This window comes from Phoenix dactylifera, chromosome 7 (assembly GCF_051530095.1).
Source record: "Phoenix dactylifera cultivar Ajwa chromosome 7, Ajwa_hap1_PhDact_Kaust_v1.1, whole genome shotgun sequence".
Classification (NCBI taxonomy): Eukaryota; Viridiplantae; Streptophyta; class Magnoliopsida; order Arecales; family Arecaceae; genus Phoenix; species Phoenix dactylifera.
In genome coordinates, this window is record NC_143196.1 from 8,334,054 (window position 1) to 8,360,400 (window position 26,347).

The 26,347-nt window shown below is 39.7% G+C and overlaps 1 protein-coding gene across 3 annotated transcripts in view; it reads left to right on the plus strand.

The window, feature by feature from the left end:
• The first annotated feature begins 419 nt into the window (after positions 1-419).
• Positions 420-26,347, plus strand: part of BB (RING/U-box superfamily protein) — a 40,081-nt gene continuing 14,153 nt past the window's right edge. The window contains exons 1-8 of one of the 3 annotated variants that reach the window (XM_039127451.3): positions 2,191-2,602; positions 2,683-2,728; positions 2,865-2,992; positions 3,487-3,650; positions 4,306-4,555; positions 14,414-14,448; positions 17,658-17,702; positions 22,651-22,778. In XM_039127451.3, the coding sequence (XP_038983379.1) occupies positions 3,510-3,650; positions 4,306-4,555; positions 14,414-14,448; positions 17,658-17,702; positions 22,651-22,778 (599 nt within the window). In that variant the 5' untranslated portion in view covers positions 2,191-2,602; positions 2,683-2,728; positions 2,865-2,992; positions 3,487-3,509. Of the gene's footprint in view, positions 2,729-2,864; positions 2,993-3,486; positions 3,651-4,305; positions 4,556-14,413; positions 14,449-17,657; positions 17,703-22,650; positions 22,779-26,347 lie in introns of all 3 variants that reach the window. The other 2 variants (XM_039127452.3, XM_039127450.3) reach the window with 2 other exon arrangements.

A 26,347-nucleotide genomic window follows, 5' to 3' on the forward strand; every position in this document is an offset into this window, starting at 1 on the left:
TATCTTCACCATGGTGATCATAACCTATCTCTGCAAGTAGCTTTTATGGTTGGGGAGGAGGTATGATTTGGTTACTGCTTCCAACAAACACAAACGTTCAGCAGCAGTATTTTATTATCTGGTCGTTCCGTAGGTTAAACAACTAATTCCCACCTCTTGTAACTAATCAAGTATCCATGAATCCATTGATATGGCCATAGATAGAATCCATCACTAACGTGGTCTAAAGGTGTTAGATTAAAGAAATCGACAGAGGGTCATATTGTTACAATATTTCTTGTCACGCCCTCAAGCCAAAGGTTCAGGTTGTATCATTGGCACAAAAGAATGCCATTCATGATATCGTCTCTCGGATCGTGCATCATACAGATCTTAAAGCACTCTGAATTTTTTTTTTTTCCTCTCATCCATCTCGGCAGATTTTGAAGCATTCTTACAAGATCTAAAGGTGGATTCGCGCGAAGACAATGCCATGGGCAACCGAAAGCTGGGAGGGAGGGCGGGCTGCTCCTTGGGCACAGGTTCAATGTAGGCGAGCTCCTTTTCGGCGAGAAAGAAGGAAAAGAGAGTTGCGAGTGAGTGAGAGAGAGCGCACGCAAACGAAGAGGAGAGAGAGAGAGAGCAAAAGGAGAATTCCAGGCGTCATATTGTTGACGGTGAGAAGTGCTCTCTCTCCATATGTGTGTGTCTCTCTTGATTGCAACCTTGCGTACGACCCAAGCGTTCCCCACCAGTATTCAAACTATCCGTTAGTGGGGACGGGGGCTTTAACTTTATTGCATTTATAAAAATTTAATGGATCGTTTTTTCCGTTCTTTATGTTTACTAAATTAGTGAACCGAGGATCCTATGGGAAGCGGCCGCGTGGAGGAATCACCCTCATGAGCGGAGCGGTTTTCGGACAGCGCTACCGTTGTCTGTGTGTGTGAGAGTAGTTGGCCAGCTCAACCCCGTCGGGTTTCGCGTTTTATCGAGCTCAGTATCGTACCGTATCATCTCTTCATCTCGTGACCAGTAGAAGCTTGCACGTAAATGACTAAATCGCCCTCGTTCTCAAACAGGGTATTCGGTATTCCTGTCCTCGTCAAATACATCTTTTCCCATAATACTTTTTCACTAAGCAGGTGTTGGCACCTTATTTATTATTGGATTTATACATTCCATTACTTTAATTTATGTACAACTTAATACTTGTGATTGAACTTTGTAGAATTTAGAAAGGGATTAGTTGTACGATCCATCCTTTGATTTAGTAGTATTTATATAATTTTTTTAATGAGAATCTTGTGCATATAATATCTATTTTATGGGGAGGATGGTGGTTTATTGGATAAAAAAACTATATAAACAAGAGAAAATAATTTAGTTAATTGGCTAGCTAGAGCTTTTATTTTTAAAAAAATGATTAGAATTTGGACTTAATGTACCTATATTGTCTCAACTATGATTTGGTATAGTATATCTGGAGATTGGATGTGTAATATATTATATGCTATGACCTCCTAATTTAAATTAGAATCCAAACACATATTAGATAACCAACTTAATTATATTTAATTAGTTTATTTAATAGATGTAGAATTTATAACCTCATCTTCTTATTATATTTAGATTAAAAATGGTTTATTTAGGGGATCCACATCCACTAGCAATTCTAATTATATGATGCTGGTTGGAAAATTTGGTTGGAGAGGTAATTACTTCATATTTGATTTGTTTCCAACTATCAATTCTCTAAAATTAACTTAAAACTTAAGCAACCCAAACTAAGCATGATCCATCCAACTCCCTAATTTCTAACACGAACACAAATATGTCAAATAACATTGCATCAAATATGGTTGGATACTCAAGTACGTGATGCTTGCGTATATAAATTATGAAATCAAATGGTGTTGCTTCACGGGACTTCAGCTCTGGCCGTTTCCCGCATGTCCAAGAGGGTGAAATCGGTAACTAGGAAACTGATGGCGCAAAGGAACGCCGTATCTTCAGGTCCGAGGGCACCAGATGGCAAGCTAATCCATCAAGATGCGTGCCATCAGGAATCGAACGGACCACAACGAGCGTATCAGGTCGCTGTCGCGTTCTAGACCTCGTGTCGCGAGATGTCACGCTCCAGGCGTCATATCGCGCGCGTGGTGTCGGGGTTCTCCGGGACGAGGATTAAAGGAGGCAGCAGCAGCAGCAGGGGAAGAAGAGAGAGACGGACTATAAAGAGCCCCGGGACAGAGCCAGGACAAGCCCCCAAATCCGCCCTCCTCTCCTCGCCGCCCAAACCAGAGAGAGCGAGAGAGCGAGAGAGAGAGAGAGAGAGGGGAGAAGAGAGAAGAGGGAGAGAGAGAGAGAGAGGGAGGTTTCTCCGCTCCAAAGCCATCCCCATTGCCGTCGAAGCTCTCAAATCTTTGCTTCCTCCGCTTGCAGTTCCTTGCTCCCTCTTTCTTCCAGCATTGTTCGGATCGGGAGCTTGAGGAGCTTTTTGCTTCGGTTTTCGGTCGAGAGTAGAGGGAGGGAGTGGACTGGGGAGTGTTTTGAGCGATCGTGGTCGGATGAGGTGCGGATTCTTGCGTTTGGAATATTCTGGTGAAAGATTTCCCTAAAGGTAGAGATTAGTGGGGTTGGTTTGGGCTTTTTGTCCAGAAAATTTGATTCTCTTGTGGTTTTCTCGGGGAATGGTTGCAGAGTGGAGGCAGGTTGGTGCAGATGGGTGGAGAGAGTGGGAGATGAGGTATTTTTAATTATTTTTAACCCTAGAATTTGGTATTGTTGATGCTTGATTTAGAGAAAAAATGAGTAAAATAGGTGGAAGAAGGACGGATTTGATTCATTATTTACTTTGGAATTTGATGTGGTCTCTTTTGTAGTTTGGAGGACTTTTTTTATCAACGAAGAAATCTAAGGAGTGTGTTGAGTGTTCCTTACAGCTCTGAGAGATTTCTGCTTGGCTCTCTAAATTTCTAAAGTTTTTTCGTGTGGTCATAATAAAATACAGGTACAACTTTCGACACTAATTATTTGCTTTTATATGACTGAAATTTTGTCAGTTTGTTCTATATTGATTCAAGGAGCTTGGAATCGATGTCAATAACTAGATTTATGTCTTGGAAAGAAATCCTTGAGAAAGTCGATAATCTGACTTACCTATCCTGAGAAATGTTTTTATCAAAATTGATAATATTATGCGCATATATTGATTATTTACTGAAAGCATGCCATGTGGCAACAAGAATTAAGAACTATGGTTCTCAAGATTGTGTCCATGGATTATGCTGTAATTGGTTATTATTGCAATTTTTTCAGGAGTTAATGCTGAAAATAGGCCCTGTTTTAGTTCCTGTTGGAAGAAAAGATTTCTTAATTTTTGACGATAAAGGGAACAGACACTGACATTTTCCAGCATTCCTTTTCTTATATTTTTTATTCTAGTTTTGTGGAAAATGATTTATTCTGTCTTTGATTCAAAAGTTTCACTTGTTAATCTGGCAGGTCTTTTAGTAGAAAAATCACAAATGAACAGTAACCGACAGATGGAGGTTCATTACATAAACACTGGATTTCCTTACACTGTCACAGAAAGCTTTATGGATTTGTTTGAAGGCCTCGCATATGCTCAGGCTGATGTTGCTCTTGCAGAAGCTTTTCAAGATCAGGTGGCTTGACAAAAGTGGCATATCTATCTCCATTCCATGTGATAAGGGAATTCAATTCTTTGCTTCAGAGAGTGTGGAATTTCTCATTCTTTCTGGCATGGCATTTAGTAGATTATATATGTCTTTAGATGTCTGGACAATTGGGTTTGCTAATAATATGTGGGTTCAGTTTTCTTTTTGCGAGTTATTAGCAATAACCTGTGTCACATTGATTTATGATTATGATAGAAATTTCGTGGTTAAATTTGTTTAGATAGTAAGGCCCCTGCTTAGTATTAAAAATCATTTATATAGATGTGCAATCTATGCTGTTTTCTGTAATAATACGTTGATCCTGATTTTACTTAGAAATTAATTAGTTTCCTCACCTCCATGGTGCAGGTGATATTAATTATTTGCTTTCTTAACCATACACATGCTCTTTTTTGCTTCTCTTTTCTCAGAATATCATACTTTTTATGTTAACACATTTATACAAATTATGTAAATGTGAGAGAATAATATGCATCTCTCGATTATCATATACATTTGCTTCTTTGAGTTCTAGTTTGCGAATCCTGGCTGTGATTTCACCTGTATCAAATATATAGAGCTGATAATCAATGATTAATGGTACTTTGGATAATTAGTTAATATTTATGTGTTTTTTATGCAGGGAAATCCTTACTGGTCAATGATGCATACAAACTTGTATAAATATGGATTGTCTGATTCAGGCACTAATAGTTTTTATTACAGCTTTGACCATGCCTATGAGATAAATGATTACACACCCAGATTAGATGGAGGAAGGAGGACTTGGGACAACACAACAACATTGAACAATGTTGATTCAACACAGGTAGCTGTGCATGGAGGTGTCAATGCTGATGTAAATGCAAATGCAAATCCTAGCACTGAGGAATGTAAGTTTTGACTCCAAGGCTATCATTTATTCAGCATATATTAAATAATTCTGCTCAAAAGCTTATTTGCAGGGACTTTGAATTTTGAGTTTTTATAATGTGCTGGACACGAACATTTCATGGTACTCCATAACCCTAATAAAAGAAAATGCTTGGCCTATTACATCCAAATGTTTGGCACTTTTTTATAAAAGTTGCCAAGCCTAGCCTAATATATAGCAATAAGCTTTATCAATTGAGCAATTGGTCCAATTGATTATACATAATTACATCCATTCATATTACCAAATACATGTACACAAATCTATGATATGAATGCCCCTCCCCCTTTCCTGTTTCCCTTGTGTCAGATTTTTTGAAGATTTCGGTGTTCAATTCTTTTGGATACCTTCTAAAATCAATAATTAGGTGAAGCTTGTTTCATTGGTGGAAAATTAAGATCTTGTGGTTGGTCTCTGCTATTAAGTGCCATTAGGTCATGAGGTGAAAACTCAGCTCCCCTTCATTGCCTTGTGTTATTAAGGAAAAACCACTCTTTAGGCATTACGTCATTGAGATATTGCTCTAGTATTGTTGATTGGCTTGGAGCCATAAACTAAACTGATTTGATCTGGATCCATACTGGACTTCATAAGCCTAGCTGTCCTCTCTCCAGCTGTTGAGTAAGGTGATGAAAGAGAGGAGAGCCTGATGGTAGAAACAGAATTAGAGTCTGCCACACATCATCATTCATTAGCCTTCTCATCCAACCGCTCCTCTTCTCAACCATTTCATAGAAAAGAGAGAACAATAACTAAGACTGCTTCCAGGGGGACCTTAGTGAGATAAGATTAAGAGAGAGAGAGAGAAGAAGCAAATTTCTTTTCCACTGATATAGCCATGCCATTAATTCATTTTTCAGATAATTCATAGCTATCCACTAGTATTTTTTGTAGTAGAGAGAAAAATAATAATGTCTGAATAATTTTATTAAAATGAGCTGATTTTTATCGGTTCTTAGGTCCTGTCCATAAGGTTTACGAGCTTAGTTTAGATAACTTTTCAATTCTGTTTTTTCTTCATTTAAGATCCAAATTGTTACTAGTCATTATAAAGAGATTACCATCATGAAGATAATTCAAGACTAGTCTTGAAGCAATTGGCTTTGGTCTCATTACCAGCTCAGTTCCTATGTGTGGAATGTGGTATTTGATTATCAGTTAAGCTTTCTAAAATCATGGCATTAGATGTTTTAAGTTGTGATCCAGAAATGACATTAGTTTCCTCCTTGCTTGGATCAAGGGCAGATGTCAAAATTTTTTATCATTCAAATGATCATCGATAGGTTTATAATGATTTCATACTATCTAGTAGTTTTTTCAAAGTCTGATAACTTTAATTCTTTGAGGTTATGTAATAATAGTTTGTATGACAAAATGCCTGGCTTAGCTGCTCCAAATGCAAAAAATTAGTTAGAAGACTGCTAGGTACATTTAACTTTATAAGCTTTAAACTTCTGGTACCTGATATAAAGTTGCTGAATCTTTATGAAATTAAAATTTCTTTGAGATTGTGTAGTGCAGTAATATTACCTAGCTGACTTTGTTATATTTATTAAAATAAATTATTTTGGTCACTTGTTAGAGCCCATTGGACAATTTTCTCAGTGTGGATTGCGGACTTAAACATAACCCATGGGACTAGTTCTACTTTCAGCTTGTTTTATTTTTTTCATGTTGGACTTGTGCATGGTTTGCCGTCTTGGTACTGGACCCCGTACCGGTGCCACACTAGCACAGTGTCGATACGATACGGCACGGAATTTTTTTGGTATATCGAGTATCAGTATGCCACCCATACCGGGTACCGGTACGTAACCGTTATTGTACAGTATGCTCTGTACTGCCCAGTTTAGGCCGGTATGGCATACCATGGACTTGTATAATTCGTGATGCGAACCGTGATTCATTTAGTCTTATTCTCTTGTCCAATAGAATGTTGTAAGCTGGTGGTTATTAGCCCTGTTGGCCATGTAGGCATTGTAAGCCTTCATAATGGGGTGGGTTACTTGGAGTCTGGTGCCTCTTAGTAAATCAAATCTAGTCTCAATGGAAGTCCTTGATTGAGATGGAAAATACCTATTAGTATAGGACTCAAGCTTTGAACCTTATTTTTGGTCAATGCCAATTGAGAAATACATATTTTATGACTTCCCTTCCTCTCTCTCTCCCTCTTTCTCTGACTCTCGCTTGTTCATGTGCATCATCTATCTACATCTGATTTTTAGGGTGTGATCAGTACCTAAATTGCTGGGCTTATAGGTGTAATATGAATTCTTATGTTTCAAACTGATTTACAGTAAGATTCATTTTTTTTAATTCAAAAATAGAATAATTTTATTCATTTAAAAATAAAGATGACTAAATATATTTTTTTGGGTGGATAGGACTTTTAAGATGGAGTTTGGCTCTAATAATGCTTGTTGGCTGCATAGTGAAGTCTTTTGACCTTTTTGGGCTTCAAATTGAAGAGGCCAATGAGAGGAAGATTCCATCTACGGTGGGATGGAGATGTTAGGTGGTTGAGGAATGAGGAAGTTGAGGGTTGGTTTGGGATTACAGGAAAAATAGGAAGCCACTCATAAAACCAAGATTCGTCGAACCGACACCGAGACCCTTACCGGTTGGCGACCGGTACTGTTCGGTACCAGTTCGAACCGGTACCGAATCGGAGTGCTGGTTCACAGACCGACACATCCTAATTTTTATTTTTTTTCTCTTTTTCGAACTTTTCTATAAATTTAAGCTTAATTTGCTTTTTTTTTTGTTATTTTCTTGATGTCTTTTTGATGTTTTTTGATGTTTCTATGATTCCGTTATGAGTTTGATGATGTATCTTATTGCTTCAAAATGATACAAATCATAAAATAAACAATATAAAATTATACTCAAATCAAGATACAATTAATTGCATACTTTTAAAGTCCAACAAATACACATAATGATATCTAAAATCGGGTCAAGTGGCAATGCCTCTCGTAGATATCCAGATCATCACCATAATCAGGAGACACATCAACCCATCTTTCTAATCAAGTGGCGTTGTAGTCTTGTATGCTCATTCCATAAGACATGCGTGCCAGGTTATAAGTACTCTCGGATTTCTCGCTGAAGCTCTAGCTCTAGCTCTAGCTCTGAGAGCTGTCTTCTGGCTGATAATACGATTGTGGAGGGGCTTATCCGAATATGCCGATAGCAAAATCTGACCCGTGAGATGCTTGAGACTGGGTAGAAAAGTAGCCACTGGAAGATGCCTCAGATACACTATATCTGTATCCGTATGGATTATAAGCTGTCTGTGGCTGCGGATAATAGGATTTAGTATACGATCTTGAATCTGATACGTCTATGAATCCTACTTCATGTGCGAGGTCATCTGCAGCTGCATCGTATTCTCCTGAACGACCTCGAGGAGCCTGTCTTCTATATGCAATTGTATCCTCGCGGGCTCTACCAGATCATACACCGTGGTCTTTATCCTGTGTAGCATACATAAATTGAGACTCACCGGTGTATTGAAGACCATCCTTAGGCTATCTCATAAATTGGGACTCCTCCGCTCCCTTCAGTGCCAGCAGATTCATGATCATCAGAATCATCATTATTGCTGCTCCAGGACTCCCTCTCGACACTCTCCATTGGGGCCTTTTGCTTTTTTCTTGGTTTGCTGGGTAGCTGCTTTCTTACCCTTCGTGCTTCTCTCTGCTTGACTATGTTGCCCTCCTGACCGAGTCGATCGGGTAGCGTAGTGGACTCATCCGAGCATCTCTCGATCATGTCTTTGAGGATGTCTCGAACAAGGAGTCATATGGTTACTGGCTTTCCTACGGCTGTGGTTGATAAGATGTAGGAATGCGTGGAATATTATGCTCAGCCCATTGTCCTGCATCAAATCTAGCCTCGCTGGCTACGAAGTTGGCCAGCCGTAGAGGCGATCCTGGCTTGTCAAGCTCCGGCTCTTGCTGCTGGCCTATAAGCCATCCGATCATAGGATTATTGTAATCATCAACGAAAGTACTATGGATCGGATCTGCATACTTGAGCTCAACTTTCTCATGAATATACTTTAGCCTCATCCTTAGATTGTAGTGGATATAAATAAGATCATTGAGGCGCTTTTGTGTTAAATGATTCCTCTGCTTGTGGATGAGGGCGAAGGTGGACCAGTTGCGCTCACAGCCACTCGAAGAGACCGTCTGGGAGAGAATCCGAATAGCTAGCTGCTTAAGATTTTTTGCAGATAGCCCAAAATGAATCCACCATTCAGCTGCAAAAACATTGATTTAAAATAGATATAAGATAGTATGATATTAGTAACCATCTAATGCTAGGCAAATGTTCTCCTGATGGGTAACTTACTTGGATTCATAGTTATCTTACTCATGACAGCTACTCGCTGTCCGAAGCTGTTGCTGCCCTCTCTAAATAATTTGATCTGTTAAAAAGAATCGTGTTATACTACATTAATAATAGAAGATACCAGTTAACTTGCATATGCCACTTAAGTTAAGTTACCTCTTCTAGACATATGGCCATAACTTCTGGATCAAAATTCATCTTGTAAATGACATTACGCAGAGCTAGCAGAAATTCGTCATCCATACCAATTTCAGCTACGCTGTACTAAAACCGGGGGTTTAGGTATTATGCAGCACATAGAGACCATCTTAGTAAAATTACATAAGTACTGGAGCAGTCTAATTTTTCAATGTTCTTGCTTGCTAGATGCAAGCGCCTACCCATTTGGTAGTCCCACCGCCGCTCAATGATGCCGATGTACTCCTAGGCATGGGCTGGATCTGCTTCCATGACTGAGCCTTTGCCCTCTCATCATGTGATACAGGAAGCCCATTTGGGGGTACCTCTTGCTATCCATGGCCCGCAGCACTTCATATAATGGTTTGATAGCCTTCACTATCGAAGTGGCCCGTTGCCAAAATGTCTACCTCGTCACCAAATCTTCGACCCTACTCCCTTTAATGCCGTGCTGAACATATCTATTTTTCTGCCATTTGGGACTAACAAACATCTGACGTAGTTGATAGTAAACCGTGTGACTTCTGATCTTAAAATCTCTTCTCTTGCAAACCTCCTCATCTGTGAAAAGACCCAAGTATGGTTATAAATATACTTGGTGATGATTTGGGCTATTTTTCCTGTATGTTGCACCCTACGGATCTTCACAATGTCCATCGACATGAGGTCGATACAATGTGCAGCATATGAGGTCTAAAAAATAAGTGGTCGTCGCTCCATCAAGATCCTTCCGACGACCTTATATTATGATCCATTATCAGTGACGACTTGCACGACATTCTCCTCTCCTACTTGATCAATCACCTCCTCCATAAGTTTGAGGATGTACGTGGAGTTGGGCACCTGATCAGAAGCATCAACCGACTTATGAAAGAAAGTCTTTGTATCACAGTATGTTAGAAAGTTGATGCTCCATCTGACCAGTCCAACCATCACATATCACAGTCAATCCATATGTAGGACACATGCTCTTGTAGGATGTAATCCATTTTTCTAGTTCCTTATTGCTGTCAAGAAGCTCACCGTAGATGTTCTTCGAGCCTGGAGGATCTACATCGAAACCGGTAGCCTGTATGGAGAAAATGATGGACCTCTAGTATGAATTGTCTGCCACATTTGTTAGGATGTGGCTAAAGTGGAACCAGGATCCAATAGCTCGCCACATATTCTTCTTATCCTTTTTCAACATTGAGTCAACCTTTTGCTACTTTGAATCTCTGCCGGAAAAGGCATGCAGATTTAAATCATGGATTGCTGCTCCTGGTGGAATCTCTCTGGATGACTTCTTTTTGCTACCACAAGTTTCCAGCATAGATGCAATCCAGCCACCGCCTCTGCTAACGCCCTCTCTGATTGAGGAGGTCCTTATTAACTTTGTATCTGCCCTGCTACTTGTAGAATCGAAGCCTGATTCGTAGAACGAGGGTCCAAATCGAGCTCTATGCCTAGCCACCTCCTGCTGCCACTGATCATTCAGGCTTGCTTGCATGGTAGTTTGGATCTGTGCCTCGTCATATGGAGCGTACACCTCTGACTCTCTAGAGTGATAAGAAGGTGGCTCTACCGCTCGGCGTTCCACCTCCGCCTTCTTCTTGGTAGCCCTCTCCTTCGCTGCTTTGAAATTAGCAAAGTGCTTCTTCATCAGTAGCCGAACCTCCAGTGGGCATTAGCGGCACAGATACGTTGCGGTAATCCCCAGCTAAATGTTGCTTTAAATTGGTTCTCTCCTTTTCTGAATTTTGTTTTGCACTAGTTGCATTGCCACTGGTGTCGACCCTCGAACTCTGTAGCATGCTCCCAGCCAATATCACGCTTTGGGTCCTTTTTTTCTTGATGGCTCTATTCCTACATTGGATCCATCAAGTACGCTAGTTTATCAATTATTTAAGATTAGAAAATTATTAATACGAGGATGATAATTTTTTTATCTTAGAAAATACGTTTGATTTATCTAATACATAATCTTTTTTTTATTTTTTATTTTTTTTACATTTTTAATAATTTCTATTTTAAAAAATGTTTATATATTATAAATTTAGAAAAATATGATTTCTACCTTAGAAATTACTTCTGAATTATGTAATACGTACTACTAGTTTTTCATAATTTTTGATATTAATTATATATTTTAAATTATTTTTTATATTTAAAATTAATTTATAAATATTAATAATTTAAAAATTAATTTATAAATATTAATAATTTAAAAATTAATTTTTGCTCAGACCCATGTAGAACCCAATAATGGATGCTACATATATTTTTTAGGCTCTCATGCATGCATAAAAGGTTCTTATTTCTCAATTTTTTTCCAAATTTAGGCCTACGCTATTGTGCACATGATCGTATCAAAACTTGAATGAATGGTTACCAAATATTTATGTAGAGTAGCTTGCATAGCCCTAAATACGTTTCTAATTTTACAGTTTTTTTTATTATGTTTTTTTAATCTGAAAACATATTTATAATTTTTAAGAATTCTATATAATTTGAAATTTAAAATTTTTTATGTCAGCATATACATAGTCCATAGATCTACAACATATAAAAACTCAATCCCAAATAGAAAAATTTGGCATGATTTTCTCTTATGTTTGCAATTTTTGAGCTATTTTTTCATTGTCCTAAAAAAAGAAAGAAAGAAGATAGAAAAAAAGGAAGCACTCCTTATTTATCCTTGACTCTTCCTTATGATAGCCTGAATCAGTATTATAGATTTCTTGGAAAGAAAAAAGGTCCTAAATCCACTACTGATCGTTGGGAAGGCCTTCTTGGGCCTTCCCCTTCAAGGGCGTGCGGCTTTTAAAGCCGATGCCACGCCACAGCACTCGCTGTGGCAATGATTGCCACAGCCCCACAGTAAGCCTCGGATCTAGTGCGAACCAACCGGTTAGCATCGAATCTGAGTCGAACTGGACGGAACTGTCTGGTTCCGTCTGGTTCGGTCGCATCTAATCAGGGGGCCGAAACTATTTTTCATTGGAGAACCGACCTAGTTGGAAACCGAGTCAGCTTGGTACGGGTTGAACCGGCCGGTACAGCTCAGTTCAGCAATCCTTGCCTAAAACATCTCCGAGTCAAAACTTATTTGAAAAGTAAACCATGAAATTTATAGAAACTGCACGTATAGCAAGGTCCGCCGTACCGGTACCGGTCGGCGTACCGGTGGCGGCCCGGACCGGTACGAAACCGGTCCCGTACCGGTCCGTACCGGTGGCGTACCGGTCCGTACCGGTGGCGTACCGGTCCGAACCGGTCCCGTACCGGTCCGAACTGGTGGCGTACCGGTCCGTACCGGTGGCGTACCGGTCCTTCAACAATAAATTACCGGTACCGGATTTTACGCTGATCCGGTACCGGTCCCAGGCCGGACCGGTACGTACCGGCCTGTACCGGCCGGTACGGACCGGTACGGCAGACCATGACGTATAGGCTTCAAAGCTTCCTGCAAGGTTCTTATATGAATTTTGTCATGGTATGGGATTTCATTAGTCAACAAAACCTAATCAAAGGCATATATCTAGTAAATAGGAATGTGTATCCCACTCCTACCCTTATTCAATTGCGTTCATTGGTATGTAGCAAATTTAAAAATATGAACTTGAATTTGTATCGAGTGAACCAATGAACTTGGTAACATAGTTTGTATATATTGTGCTCCTCGCATAGCGCAGAGAAGCATTTTCACTTTTGCTCTTTCTATCAACTAGATCATGAACAAGCATGCCGATCCAACACTCGTGATGGTGGGATGCCCTGTTGTCTCACCACTATTTAAAACCTTGTAGACTAGGGAGCAGTTTTATCAAAATTTTAGCTAAAGCTTAGAGCAATTGATCATCTAGAGCTGCTATTGGTGTATCTACTGATATATAAAACAGTAGTCAAGCTGGAAAACTCTTATTATATGTCTGAAATGAGAGCAGGATTGATAAAATAAAGGAATCTCACTAAGAAGTAACACAAGCAGATGTCAAACTTTACTATGGCTGCTATCAGTGACAAACTTATGCAATCAAATACAAGCTCCCAATAAATGGCACATAGGAAAGTTGTAACTCTTTGTGAGAATCAAGGGTTAAAATACTGGGAGAAGGGGTTGTCTTGGTTTTTCTATAGAATGGGACGCCCCTTGTCCTGGCACGTGGGATGGTTCATTTCCCAACTTCTCCGGTCTCGACACTCGGAATCGTGCCCCATCCCAACATTGGGGTTGGTGGGATGCTCCATCATCCCATCAGTATTTAAATCTTGCTAGTCTCCACATTATACCCAGTCTATATAGAAGACTAAATTGAGAGTATGCTTTGTGAAAGTAAAGACATTCTTAACTAATTAGGGTATGTTTGGATGATTGGGCTGAAAATCCTATGGGATTCATGGGTTGGGCCAGTACAATCAGCAAAATCATAGGATTGCAGGTTGGGCTAGGCCTATATTTATAAATATCCAGGAGTAGCTTTGGAGCAAGTCTTTTTTTCTTCATATGGGATTTGGGTTGGCCCACTCCAAAGCTATTCCTGGGTATTTATGAATATAGGCCTAATCCTATGTTTTTGCTGGCTGTGCTGGCCCAACTCATGAATCCCTTAGGATTTTCAGTCCAAACATCCAAACAGGCCCTTCATAGTTTTCTTCTATGATATTTTAGAAAGTAGAAGTACTTTATCATCATGACAGCATGAATGAGGAATAGGAAAGAAAACATATTATCCATCACAAATAATAGTCAAAAGACTCAAAACAGTCTTAGTTTGGGTTCATTCAATGTGATTTATCGGCTTAATACCTGTCACTTGAGAAAAATGATACCTACAAAAGAGCATTCCAAGAAATCATAATTAATGGCTTGCTACTTCTGTTTTAGCTTTTCCTCCAAAATTTTCTTCTTTTTGCCATTTCCAAGAGTCACGTATGGCAACTTTCTTCGTTTCTGTTTCTAGTGATATTTTTTCTTGTGTTTGTATGTCTATATATATAATTAATTATATTAATATACATACACACACACACACACATATATATATATATATTAATTAATTAATTATGTGAAGGGAAGTTAGTACCTGGCAATATTTATCTTCTGGTTTTCCCTCCACAACTTACTCTCCTGTTTGCCAGTTCCAAGATTCACATTTGGCACCTCACCTCTTTCTTCTATTTCTATTTTTTTATCTTTTTTTGCATTTTGGAACTATTGATAGTGATGTATATTATTCTGTTAATATAAAACTCGATTTTTTTTGTTGAGTTATAATATGCTTCTCATATTTTTGATTAGCAGGCATTCGAGCAAGCCATAATGCAAGTGGTCCTCAGGCGAGCTTCTTTAATATGCGTTCTATTTATGAGCAATCATTCTTGTACCTTAGACAAACATATCTCAGAATCCAATCATTATGATTTTTTTATTCCTGTTCTGCAGTTCCTATTCTGCTGCTCATGACTGATTCTGAAACTTCATTATATGAAACTGCAAGTAGTTTTAACAAGAGGCACAATTCTATTAGTATGCATTGCTTGTTGATAAGATAATGGATTTATGTTACACTCGTGGTGGGTTCACTGGTTTACATTTCTGCTAGTGCATGCTATTATATCAACCTCTATTTTATGACACTGCAAGCTATTTAAACAAGAAGTGTAGCTCTATATTTTTATGCATCGAAATCTAATTTCATGTATAGATTTACTAACATCAACTCTTAAGTGGACAGGAACTTTAATTCTTTGTGGGTATCTCTTAACCAAAATTTCACCTTATTTCAATTTTAACCTGATGTATTTAGAATTCTTATACTTCTCCCATCTAGATAGTTTTCCTGTCTAGGTACTAATGATGGTACTTTTTAATATCAGCTGTTTGATTTTAAAAGGAAAAAAGTGTTAGAACTGGGTATGCTATAGGGCCTGATCTTGTTACCTAACAAAAATTCTGTAGTCTTAGAATACCAAAACATATCATAAAGAGATGAGATCTCTAGCTAAATGGGTTCACAAACCTATCCACTGGTGGGGAACCTACTGGATTCAGAAACATATTAAGCATGCACACATACAAATCGGTAATGGACTCCTAAATCTTGCCGATTGTTACCCAAGCAGCCCACGTACAAATCCGTAACAGTAAGTTAAGGACAAAAATTTTCTCATGTTTCTCTCCTTTGTCACATCTCTTGAACTTTGCATGAGAATCCCATTTCTTATTATTACCCACTCATGAATTGTCCAGACTTCACACCTCTGCACAAGATTGTATGACTTTGAAGCTGTTGTTTTTGATTTTATTCTACAAATCAGCGATCTTTTCCATCATTCATCATCTTTCCTCTATCACGTGGAAAAATTCAGCTTTAGCTCTTTCATCATGTTCATTCGAGGCTTCCTGGCTATGAACAAGGTGACACAACTACAGAAGAACTACAGAATCCTTACACTTAAATGCACAATTAGTAACTATTATCGATGTTCTTGCTGCTACAATGAGGACCTGATTTTTAGACCTCGCCATGACCTCTGGCTTTAAGTTTTAAACAAAAACTTAGGCACATTTATGTGAAATTGTCATTGCTAACAATAGGTCTTGTTTAAGCCCTGCGCCCTTCCCAGTACTTTATACAATATATATTTCTTCCTCGTATTTGGTGCATGTTCATCATCTCATTGCTGCTAATTCTTGAATCATTACCTTTCATTAGCTACACATGCATAAGCATGTGCACAATAACTAGTATGTGTTTGTGTATACGATACTATCGATAATATTTGTCCTCAAATACTATTAGCGCAAAATCATTGATACCCTATTTGAAATGGAAATTTACATCATTGATTAAGATCTTCAATGTCTATAAACCGAAAATCAAGTGTCTCGAATATCTGTCACCTGTGCATAAAGTGCACACAAAATGGATGGTTATTTAGGGCCTGTTTGTTGCCCCTAACTGTGCATCCAACCTCAGTTCAGCCCAGGGGAGCCAATGCAGATGGGTGCTTGGATGGTCAAAATTAGAGCTAAAGCGAATCCCCAAAATGGCCCAGCATAGGGAGAAATGGCCCAAAGCGGCTTCAGTCTAGCGGGATCAAAAGCCACTTGAGTGAAATGAGCTCCTTCTCAGCCCACTTACACTAAGCCCTATTGGCCCTTAGTTAGCTAAACTACATCACAGGCCATATAAATTTTAAATCCCAAAATGTTGATCTTAATGTAAGAATTTTGAAACTCACAAATTATAATTCAGTTGATGTGGAATTTCTAAAATATAATCCAAATTTAAATGGTATCATACTGTTAAAATTTTCCATATAATATTTCATAAGGATATGCCTTGTTAGGTGTTTCTCATTCTACATGTATTTATATGGTAATTCAGCCAAAAATGAATATGCTAATGAGTGTCTATATGTAGTATGTGATTTAATTGATCACTAATCTACAAGTTCAAACTAAAACATATGCCATATCGTACCGAACCGGGTACAGTATCATACCGGTTTGGTACAACAATATAGGGCGTACAGTGTCATACCAGTTTGGTACCAATATGCTGTATGAGGGTGTACCGATACTTAGTATGGCGAACTGACCCCCATACCCGGTGTACCAAAATAGTAATGGGGTGGCACTGGTATGGAGTACGGTACCGAGAAAGCATATGTTTAAACACCTCATGTCATATTATGGCAAATATGCAACTACTAATTTAGCCCAAATATCATATTAACCAGGAACACCCTGTAGTTCACATCATCTATTCCACTATAAAAAGAAAACTGCTGAGGGTGTTGTGAGTCTCTACAACAACGTATGCAGTGCACGTGTTGTATTCTAGGTGCTGTGGTTAATGCCAGAGAAAAAACATGGCAGCTTGAATGATAAAACATTTTGAGATATATATTAGTAACTATAGCATCAGTCTTGTCCCAATTTTAACGTCTGGAGATGTACCCCCAAGTTTAGTCAGAAACTTGATTTTTACCTTTTTGATTCAAAATCCTTTTTAGAGATAACTTTCTTTTTTTTAATTCTTTTGCAAGCATTGCATATCAAGATAGCACTTGGACTACTTCAGTTCTTCCTAAAACAATACTTGGTACAAACTTACATGATTAGGCTCATCAAGACATTATATATTACAAGTTACAGCAAATCTTCCTTTTTATTCCCTATTCTACGTACATATTGATTAATTTGTGCTGGATTTGGGCCCATGTCGAAGTTATAGATCCTTCTACTTGTTAATATTTTCTTTTTGTGAATCCATAAACTAGTCTTATACTATATCAAGTCCTAGGTATTGCTTGTCGGTACCATAGTGTAAATGAAAGTGTCCTGATGGCATATATTTGTATGTAAATTTCTGCTAGTCAAGCATGTTCTGATTTTACTGGACTCCAATTTTATGGCCATTAAACTTTATCTGCAAAATTATGCAATGGATTGTAGACTAGTGTTTTTAGTTTTTCTTTAGTTGCATAATACTTTTACTTCATGTCAGCTAAATATACCTTCTAATCCATGCTTGCAGGTGATTTGGCAAGACAATATTGATCCTGACATTATGACATATGAGGTGTGTAATATTTCATCAGATCATTGTGCAAAAGTTTGATTGTTATTTGCCTTTGTATTCTACTAACATAAAAATATGCAATACATATGACTATTTTAAATAGAAAAAGGAATACACTATTAGTATATTATGTTCACACTGGTCAGGAGCTGGAACAGTAAGCATGCTGTGGAATGCATTGATATGAAAAGAAACTGGACTCTATCAAAAGAATTGAAATTGCTATTTCGAGATAAACTACATTATCCCATTTAATTCTCAGATATAAACAGCTTAACTTGTTTATTGTAGTGTACCTAAATTTTATTAGAAATAAATTTAGTTTTGAACACAACTTTAGAGATCTGGGATTATAAATCATCCTAATCTTTATTGCTGGCTGTTGTTTAATATATGCATCTTATAGTGTTCAAATAATTTGTCATATAAATTGACATTACTCAACAAAGTTTTACACATTTAACAATACGCACCCAAAATTCGCGATAAGGGCTACCAATGGGCATCAAACTGTGTTTACATTAGAATGCCAAAAAATGTCAGGAAGCTTGGTTTCGGTTTTATTTTCAATCTGACCCACAGAGTTTCAGCTTTGGCAGATTCAGTTGTTTCACCAATTCTGCTTCAGGTTTTGGGCAAAAAAATCAGGAAAATAAGAACAAAAAAACATAAAGCAAGCCAAGAAAACAAATATCACGCATATTTTAATTTAATATATCTTGAATAATTGACCGGACGGTTTCAGCACATTTGGGCTGAAACTCTGAGATTTAAATAGAAAATATTAACAACCAAAGAATATTGAATGATCATGTTATACAGCCACTTAAACCATAATTGAATGTTAATTTTTTGGATAACACTCTAGTTATTGAATAAATAACTGTGTAAACTTTTATAAGAGTAAAATGTGATAGACAAAATTGCTTAGAAATATAATCTTCACATAAAAATTACCGTCGTGTATACCAAATAAATTACTACCATATCAATTTGCTACTATGAACATTATAAATTATAATCTAGAATGTTTGGATTGATGAGATAATATATACAGTTCATCTAATTGTTTACAAGTTTCTAGCTAAGATGTCACAGATTGAATGGAGAGAAATAGATGTTTCTTTTCCTTGTATCCTTTCCATTTTCTCAATTTTTATTGGATTCCTCGGAACTGAATTCCCAGTTGCTTCTTACTTTCTAAGAATTGCAACAGAAAATGCTATATTTAATCATAAGAAAAGGCTAGAGGTTTGATTTATCATTAATGAGTAGGCATATTCACATGGCAAGGTGATTAATTGTTGAATTTTTGGATCAAATCTTTGATTCATATGTGAAATTTAAATAATGTCATTAATATGTCGAAATTATGATTTTCTCATCTTTTTCATTTCATTCTCTTGTATTATTGATTAATTAGCAACCTAAGAGTATTGAATTACTCTTTTCCTTATCAACTTGTATCTTTCTAAGCTTAGGAAGATATACACACACACATACCTACATACATACATACATATATATATATATGTGTGTGTGTGTGTGTGTGTGTGTGTGTATACATATACATTTAAATATATACACTCAAAGAACTGAATAAATACTCCCAAAATGACACAAGTAATCCAAATAATCAATATATGAAAATAAATAAATAGACATATATACATATAATTATATATGTATGTATAATTATGTATATGTGTTTATCATATGTATGTGTGTATGTGGTAGACTACACTAATCATTAAACTTTTGGTAAAAGATTCACTGAGTCCAAAATTGATAGTGGGACATTCAAACCAAAAACCCATACTTTTGACTTTGATCTATTTCATATGCCAAATTCCTATGATGATGCACCTCTTATTTCTTTAAATGAATAGTTCCTGGTGGGTTTTTGACTTCATGGACCTTGCTAAGTTGTGGCCCCACAATTTTAAATGTAGACAAAAAACTCAAAATCTTTATCTGATCATTAAATCTAAATAGTTGATGATAAAAATACCATAATAAATTCAACTTATTCATGTGGTCGTATGATCTTCTGCCTGGGTTACATTATCAGTCTATTCTATTATATCTTCGGGATGAGAGTTCTTGTACTAGATGTTTATTATATATATGAAATGATAAACATGCTCCCTTTTTTCTAGTAGTGTTCTGCTAATCTCTCACTTGATGATATTACTTGGAAAGAGATGGAATTAAGAGGGAGGATTTCTTAAAGAAAATAACTTTTTTGTCTAGGTTGTCTTGGTGGTAGTTGGCCTGACCAGGCTTGCATTGCATATAGTAGAGAAACTTCTTCTGCTACTAATATATTTCATAAATTGGAGTGTGATTTGCGAGTAGATAACAATGTCAAAGAAATCAGATGCTTACATAGAGTGAAGCTGTGAATGACTAGAATTTTTACATTTTAAGATCAATAAGTAGAATGTATTTCATTTAAAGAGATAAAAAATAGTTATAGATGAGATTAGAGAGATGTTATTGGAGCAGAACATTTCAAAGTAAAGGATTTGTTAGGCAAAGAGACAACGGAAACCATTAGTTCATCTACTATAAAGGTTCTAGAAATGGACATTCTGCCAATCAGTTGAAGTATTGAGAAAAAAAAATGAGGCAGTGACATGTTGACAAAGTAATCGTGGTAAGTGAAATGATCATTAGTTTTAGTATAATTAGTTTCTGCATAAAATAAGGGGCTTGCAATCCAAGCAGGACAGTGATAATCAAGGATTCAAGTACCTGTTTACATTGGCTGCACCAAACTGGACTGGTGAAAGGCCAGCACTTGGAATGCTCCTCAGCACCTGGTTCTGGACAACCGGGCTGAATTGAAGGTGTCATTGGGTACCGACAGGTACTATCAAATGACCCATGCTGGTACCATTTCGGTACCTTGCAGACTGGTACTAACCAATATCAAGTCAAAAAGGGTGGAAGACCACTAGTTTGTTTTCTTCATTCTGCCAGATTAGTAGTCCAGTTCAACATTTCAAGTTTGGCTTTATTAATCTTAATTTCAAGCAAATCATCATATAAAAACATAGTCATTAACTTTCTGAATAAGCGTTAGTACCGGCAAGAATTTGAAGAATGGAGAAAATTGTAATATACAAGCAAAAGTGATGGTGCTACCCCGGTAACAATAATTCATGAAACTACAAGATATTGAACAAGGCTAGGTTCAATTGCAAATTGATAGAACAAGGCTAGGTGCAATTGCAAATTGATAGAACAAGGATGATCTTAAGGTATGTCAAACAAACTGATCATAAAATAGAAAAAAACAATCCACAATTTTGTTGACATACCTATAATTACAAAGAGGGAGTGGTCATCAACCATGAGAGCTTAACATTAATATTAATAGGTTCCATGGTAGTATTTGAGTCAGCAAACATGCATTGGAAGTCAGTTACCTGTGTACTTCCATTAAACGTGGACACAATTGAGTGATTTCAAGGTACAGAGAATATTGAATAGAATTGAGGTCCTTTATCAGTAACTTATATTGGAATTGCTGTTTGATGGGTGTGGGTAGGATCATCACATATTGTCAATCATCAGTCAACATATGGGAAGACCATGAATGACCCACAACCTGAATTGAGAATGTACATGGCATGATCATGCTGACCATAGATGAACCGACGAAACTTGTGACTAGAAGTATCTAATTGCTATATGCAAACTAAGATTTGAAGATATCCTGCTTAAGATCGTAGCAGTCATGATAGTCGACAGTAACATGTCCAGGAGGATGCAGAGGACTAGGAATTGGCTTCATTTAAACTTCCTTAAGTAATTATAATGAAGGAAATTCATTTTAAGATAATGAAGATCGGAAAAAATATAAGCAAGCATTACGTGGTTATATGACAAACAGAACATACTCCAAATGAAGCCATAAGCCACCAATGATTTTTCCTACGGTGGATTACATTTGGACTGACATGCTACTAATCAGCATTGTTGCAGCATGGGACTTGAAGAGGAAGTGAGTTTCATGGAATCATAAGTTGGAGAAAGAGAAAAAATCAACGGCAGTGAGGCTGGGGTAAGAAAGACAATATCATTAATAACATGGTGAATAAAATTCTAACAAGCAGCAGATTTTATTGATTAGAATCCAAAGAAATCAGCAATAGATTTTTCAGTTCAATTATGGGGGGCTAAAATTGGTTAAGTTTAAGTAGTCTACCATTCTTTATCACAGATTAATGACTAAAATGAAATATCAGCAGAGTTTTACTACTTACCAAATAATTAAAGGGTAAAAGCTTGTCCGCTAAGTTGCCAATTGTATGGATGATAGCCTCTTCCATTCCCGTGGCTAAAAATTATGAAACATTTCTTAGATCTATAAGTTAACATTCTCACAAGAGATTAATTTTAACTAATTTACCTTTCCCATATTTATATCTCACATCAGACTATTTCTTTTCATTGGAAGAGCTTGCATAGCATCTGAAACTATAAGCTACCAAACGTATACTCAGTACTTGAACCATTCTCTGTTACTCACCTTTTTACATCATTCTATACTATACTAAATGCACAAGTATGAGAACTAAATATTATGGCAGACAACAATATAGCCATGACTCAATATTAAAAGGTATCTCTGTACAAAAAATTCAGTGTAAATATTCTTTCGAGATGTCGAATATATGGCCATTTTCTCTGAAAACAGTAATCTGCCTGACCCTTGTACCAAAGTCTGCACTTAAATTTGTAAAGACATATGGTTCATAAGTTTCTGGAATGCACCATCTTTACGGCATGGACATGCTGCTTTGGTCCTGATCATATTAACCCTAAATGATGCTTCTAATTCACTACTGAATTACATTATGACAACTAGAACTCTTGGGTGCTCCCTGAACATGTTTTTACACTTTATTGATCAATTAGAACTGTTTTTTGTAAATAGGAATTACTAGATTTGGGTGAGGCTGTTGGAACACAAAGCCGGGGTCTTTCTGAAGAACACATTTCTTCACTTCCGGTCACAAAGTACAAATGTAGCTTCTTTTCGAGAAAGAAGAAACGAGGAGAGAGGTAAATTCTTCATTCTTGTCGTTCATTTAATGATTAACCATGTAATTGATTAATGTAATTGATTAATGCATTGATTAATGCATTGACAGTCCATGCAATGTGCTTTTATGTCTCTGTGCGCCTCATAGGCATTTTTTTTGCCAAGACTATATGATTGGTTTATCTCCTGTAGAGTGTTAAATGACATTCTAAGTTGCAGCAAACATCTGAAACATTGATAAGCAATAACATGTTGGAACAAATTTCCAATAAAATCCTCAATAATAGAATTAAATAAATGTGCATCAAGTTTAGTGCCTATATTAGCTTTAAAATGTGCATCTGTAACTAAAACCTTGTTAAACTTCATGAAAGATTCAATGAGAAAAGTGGAGGTCATACTATAACAGGACCTGACAGACTCAATAATTAGTTGAAGTTTCTGGGCTATGCATGAGAGACAACGGAGTTGCTTTCTAACAACATGAGCTGGTGGCTCCTGCAGCAAGCAAACAATTGTTTATTGATAATCTGTCGTTGGCGACTAGCAGTGATTGTTCTGTGTCTAGCATGCTGAGAATTCTCCTCTATGGTTGACTACTAGCAGTGATTGTTCTGTGTCTAGCTTGCTAAGAATTCTCTTGGGGCATCATTGGGAATTGTTTCTGAAGTGTACCAGTTGTCCCAATGTAGAAATTAGTAAAGGGTGTAAGAGTGTCAGAGTTCTGGTAGCACAGACACCTCCAAGCGGATAAGCAAGACACAGCCTCCAATTGGATAAGAAAGAGAATAACCTCCATTATAGAGAGGGAAGTGTTGCTGGGGGTCCAAACCGAGAACGATTGGCACAGCGGTGTGAACGGGGTTCCCTTTGAGTTGCTTTGGTTGCGCTCCGCCCTCCGCCGTGAAACCTGCAAGCAAGCCTCGCACCACCACCAGGGTAGTGGGGGCCCTCCGACGATCAAGTCAGGAGAGATCGAAGGAGAAGGAGAAGGAGAGGTAGCAGGTAAGATGATACTCTGGAAAATCTTTTTTTTCCTCCCCCTTCCCCCCCTAGCCCCATATATATCAGGCTGGGGGGTTTTTCTGGGGATTGGTCATCGTGTGGCACGATGGGGTTGCCACTGACGTGGCCGTTACAGGGCGTCGTGGGGCAGCGCTGGGTACGGCCATGGCAGGGCGTAGTGGAGCTCCGCTTTGTACGGCTGTTACAGGGGATCGTGGGGCAGCGCCGGATTCGGCCGTTGCAGGAAGTAGTGGAGCAGGGAGCCGCGGCGTGCCTCAGGGGAACAGTCTGTTGTTGTCAAGAGATTGCCGACCCGAGGTCAGATTGCTGGATCAAGGGGCAACCGACTCGGGGTCGGACTGCGGAGCCGAAGATATCCGACCCGAGGTCGGATTGCTGGATCAAGGGGCAGCCGACTCGGGGTCGGGCTGCGGAGCCGAAGATATCCGACCCGAGGTCGGATTGCTGGATCAAGGGGCAGCCGACTCGGGGTCGGGCTGCGGAGCCGAAGATGTCCGACCCGAGGTCGGATTGCTGGATCAAGGGGCAGCCGACTCGAGGTCGGGCTGCGGAGCCGAAGATATCCGACCCGAGGTCAGATTGCTGGATCAAGGGGCAGCCGTAGTCTTCCTGGGCGCGCGTGCCGGTCACGTGGGGCATGGTGGCTAAGTTCCCCCGTAACAGTAGCCCCCTACTTCCGAGCCTGGAACCAGGAGGGGAACGGGTGAAGGGAGTGACGCTTCGAGATTGCCGCCATCCCTCGGAAAGGCGCGCGCGCTCCGAGCTCCCCGCCTTCTTTATGGCGTATGGCGGTTGTCGCTGATCTAGCAGTCTGCGGATTTCGGCGGACATCCTTCCTTAATGGCGTCGATTCGCCTTTGGGGCGCGAACGATCCTTCGGCAGCCAGGCGTCCTCTGGCGTCACCGAGGCGTCACCCGCCTTTCCGCCTATTTAACCGGGGGCCCTCCCCGTCCGCCTTTCTTTCCACAGGCATCCTCGAGTTTCTCCCTTGTGCTGCTGCCGTTGTTGTCGGACTGTTCGTTCGCTCCTTTTTTGATGCTCTTGGAGCCGTTCTTCCTTCCCTTCCGGTGAGTTGCCCCATTCTTCAATTTAGGGCTCTCCGTACTTTCTCCTTTCGTATTAGTGTACCCTAGTCGTTCCGGTCCCTTCTCCCCTCTTGACCCCGTCCTGACCGTAGATTCTCTGGCCGTTAGGGATGGACGAAGTAAGAGCGGACCGCATTCAGTCGGAGCTGGTCCCCGAAGACCTAGATAGGTTCGTGGCCCGGTACCACCTTTCCGAAGCCTGCAACGTTACGCTCCCGGGGCCTGAGGAGAGGATGTCCCATCCTCCTCCAGGGAAGGTCGCCATCAATGAGGACATCCTTCGGGCTGGGTTCCGCTTTCCCCCCTCGGACTTAGTCGTGCAGGTGCTTCGAGGTTTAAGAGTGGCGCCGACGCAACTGGTGCCGAACTCATGGCGTACCCTGACGGCCTTCCAGGTTCTCTGCCGCATGCACGAGGTTCCCGCCACCCTGAATGTCTTTTGGGAATGCTACGGCCTGAACGGTCACCCCCGGGACAGAGGGTGGTGGTGCTTTGCGGCGCGGCGAGGGTGCGGCCTCGTTAAGGAGGCTCCTTCCTCCATTCATGGCTGGAAGGAGCGTTTCTTTTTCATCGACGTAGATCCCTCTTGGGGAATTGGGACAACCTGGAAGACGCCGATGAAGTCCCCGATCGGCCTATCGAGGTTGTCAAGGGAGGAGTCCGATGGCGTCGCCGTTTTGAAGGGGTTGGTTGCCGAGGGCCGGCTCCTGACTCTTGAAGTTCCTCCGGCACTAGGCCAGGCATCCGAGGGTTAGGCCTCAGGAAATTCTTCCGGCGCTAGGCCAGGCATCCGAGGGTTAGGCCTCAGGAAATTCTTCCGGCGCTAGGCCAGGCATCCGAGGGTTAAGCCTCAGGAAATTCTTCCGGCGCTAGGCCAGGCATCCGAGGGTTAGGCCTCGGAAAATTCTTCCGGCGCTAGGCCAGGCATCCGAGGGTTAGGCCTCAGGAAATTCTTCCGGCACTAGGCCAGGCATCCGAGGGTTAGGCCTCAGGAAATTCTTCCGGCGCTAGGCCAGGCATCCGAGGGTTAGGCCTCGGGAAATTCTTCCGGCGCTAGGCCAGGCATCCGAGGGTTAGGCCTCAGGAAATTCTTTCGGCGCTAGGCCAGGCATCCGAGGGTTAGGCCTCAGGAAATTCTTCCGGCGCTAGGCCAGGCATCCGAGGGTTAGGCCTCAGGAAATTCCGCTCATTGGTCGGCCAAGGCTGGCGCAAGCCGAGGCGACCGGTCGGGGCTTCAGGCTAGTCTGCTCCCGGGATGATCATCGGGTTAGCCTGGCATCCGAGGGCCGAGCCTCGGGGAATTCCGCTCGTTGGTCGGCCAAGGCTGGCGCAAGCCGAGGCGACCGGTCGGGGCTTCAGGCTAGTTTGCTCCCGGGATGATCATCGGGTTAGCCTGGCATCCGAGGGCCGAGCCTCGGGGAATTCCGCTCGTTGGTCGGCCAAGGCTGGCGCAAGCCGAGGCGACCGGTCGGGGCTT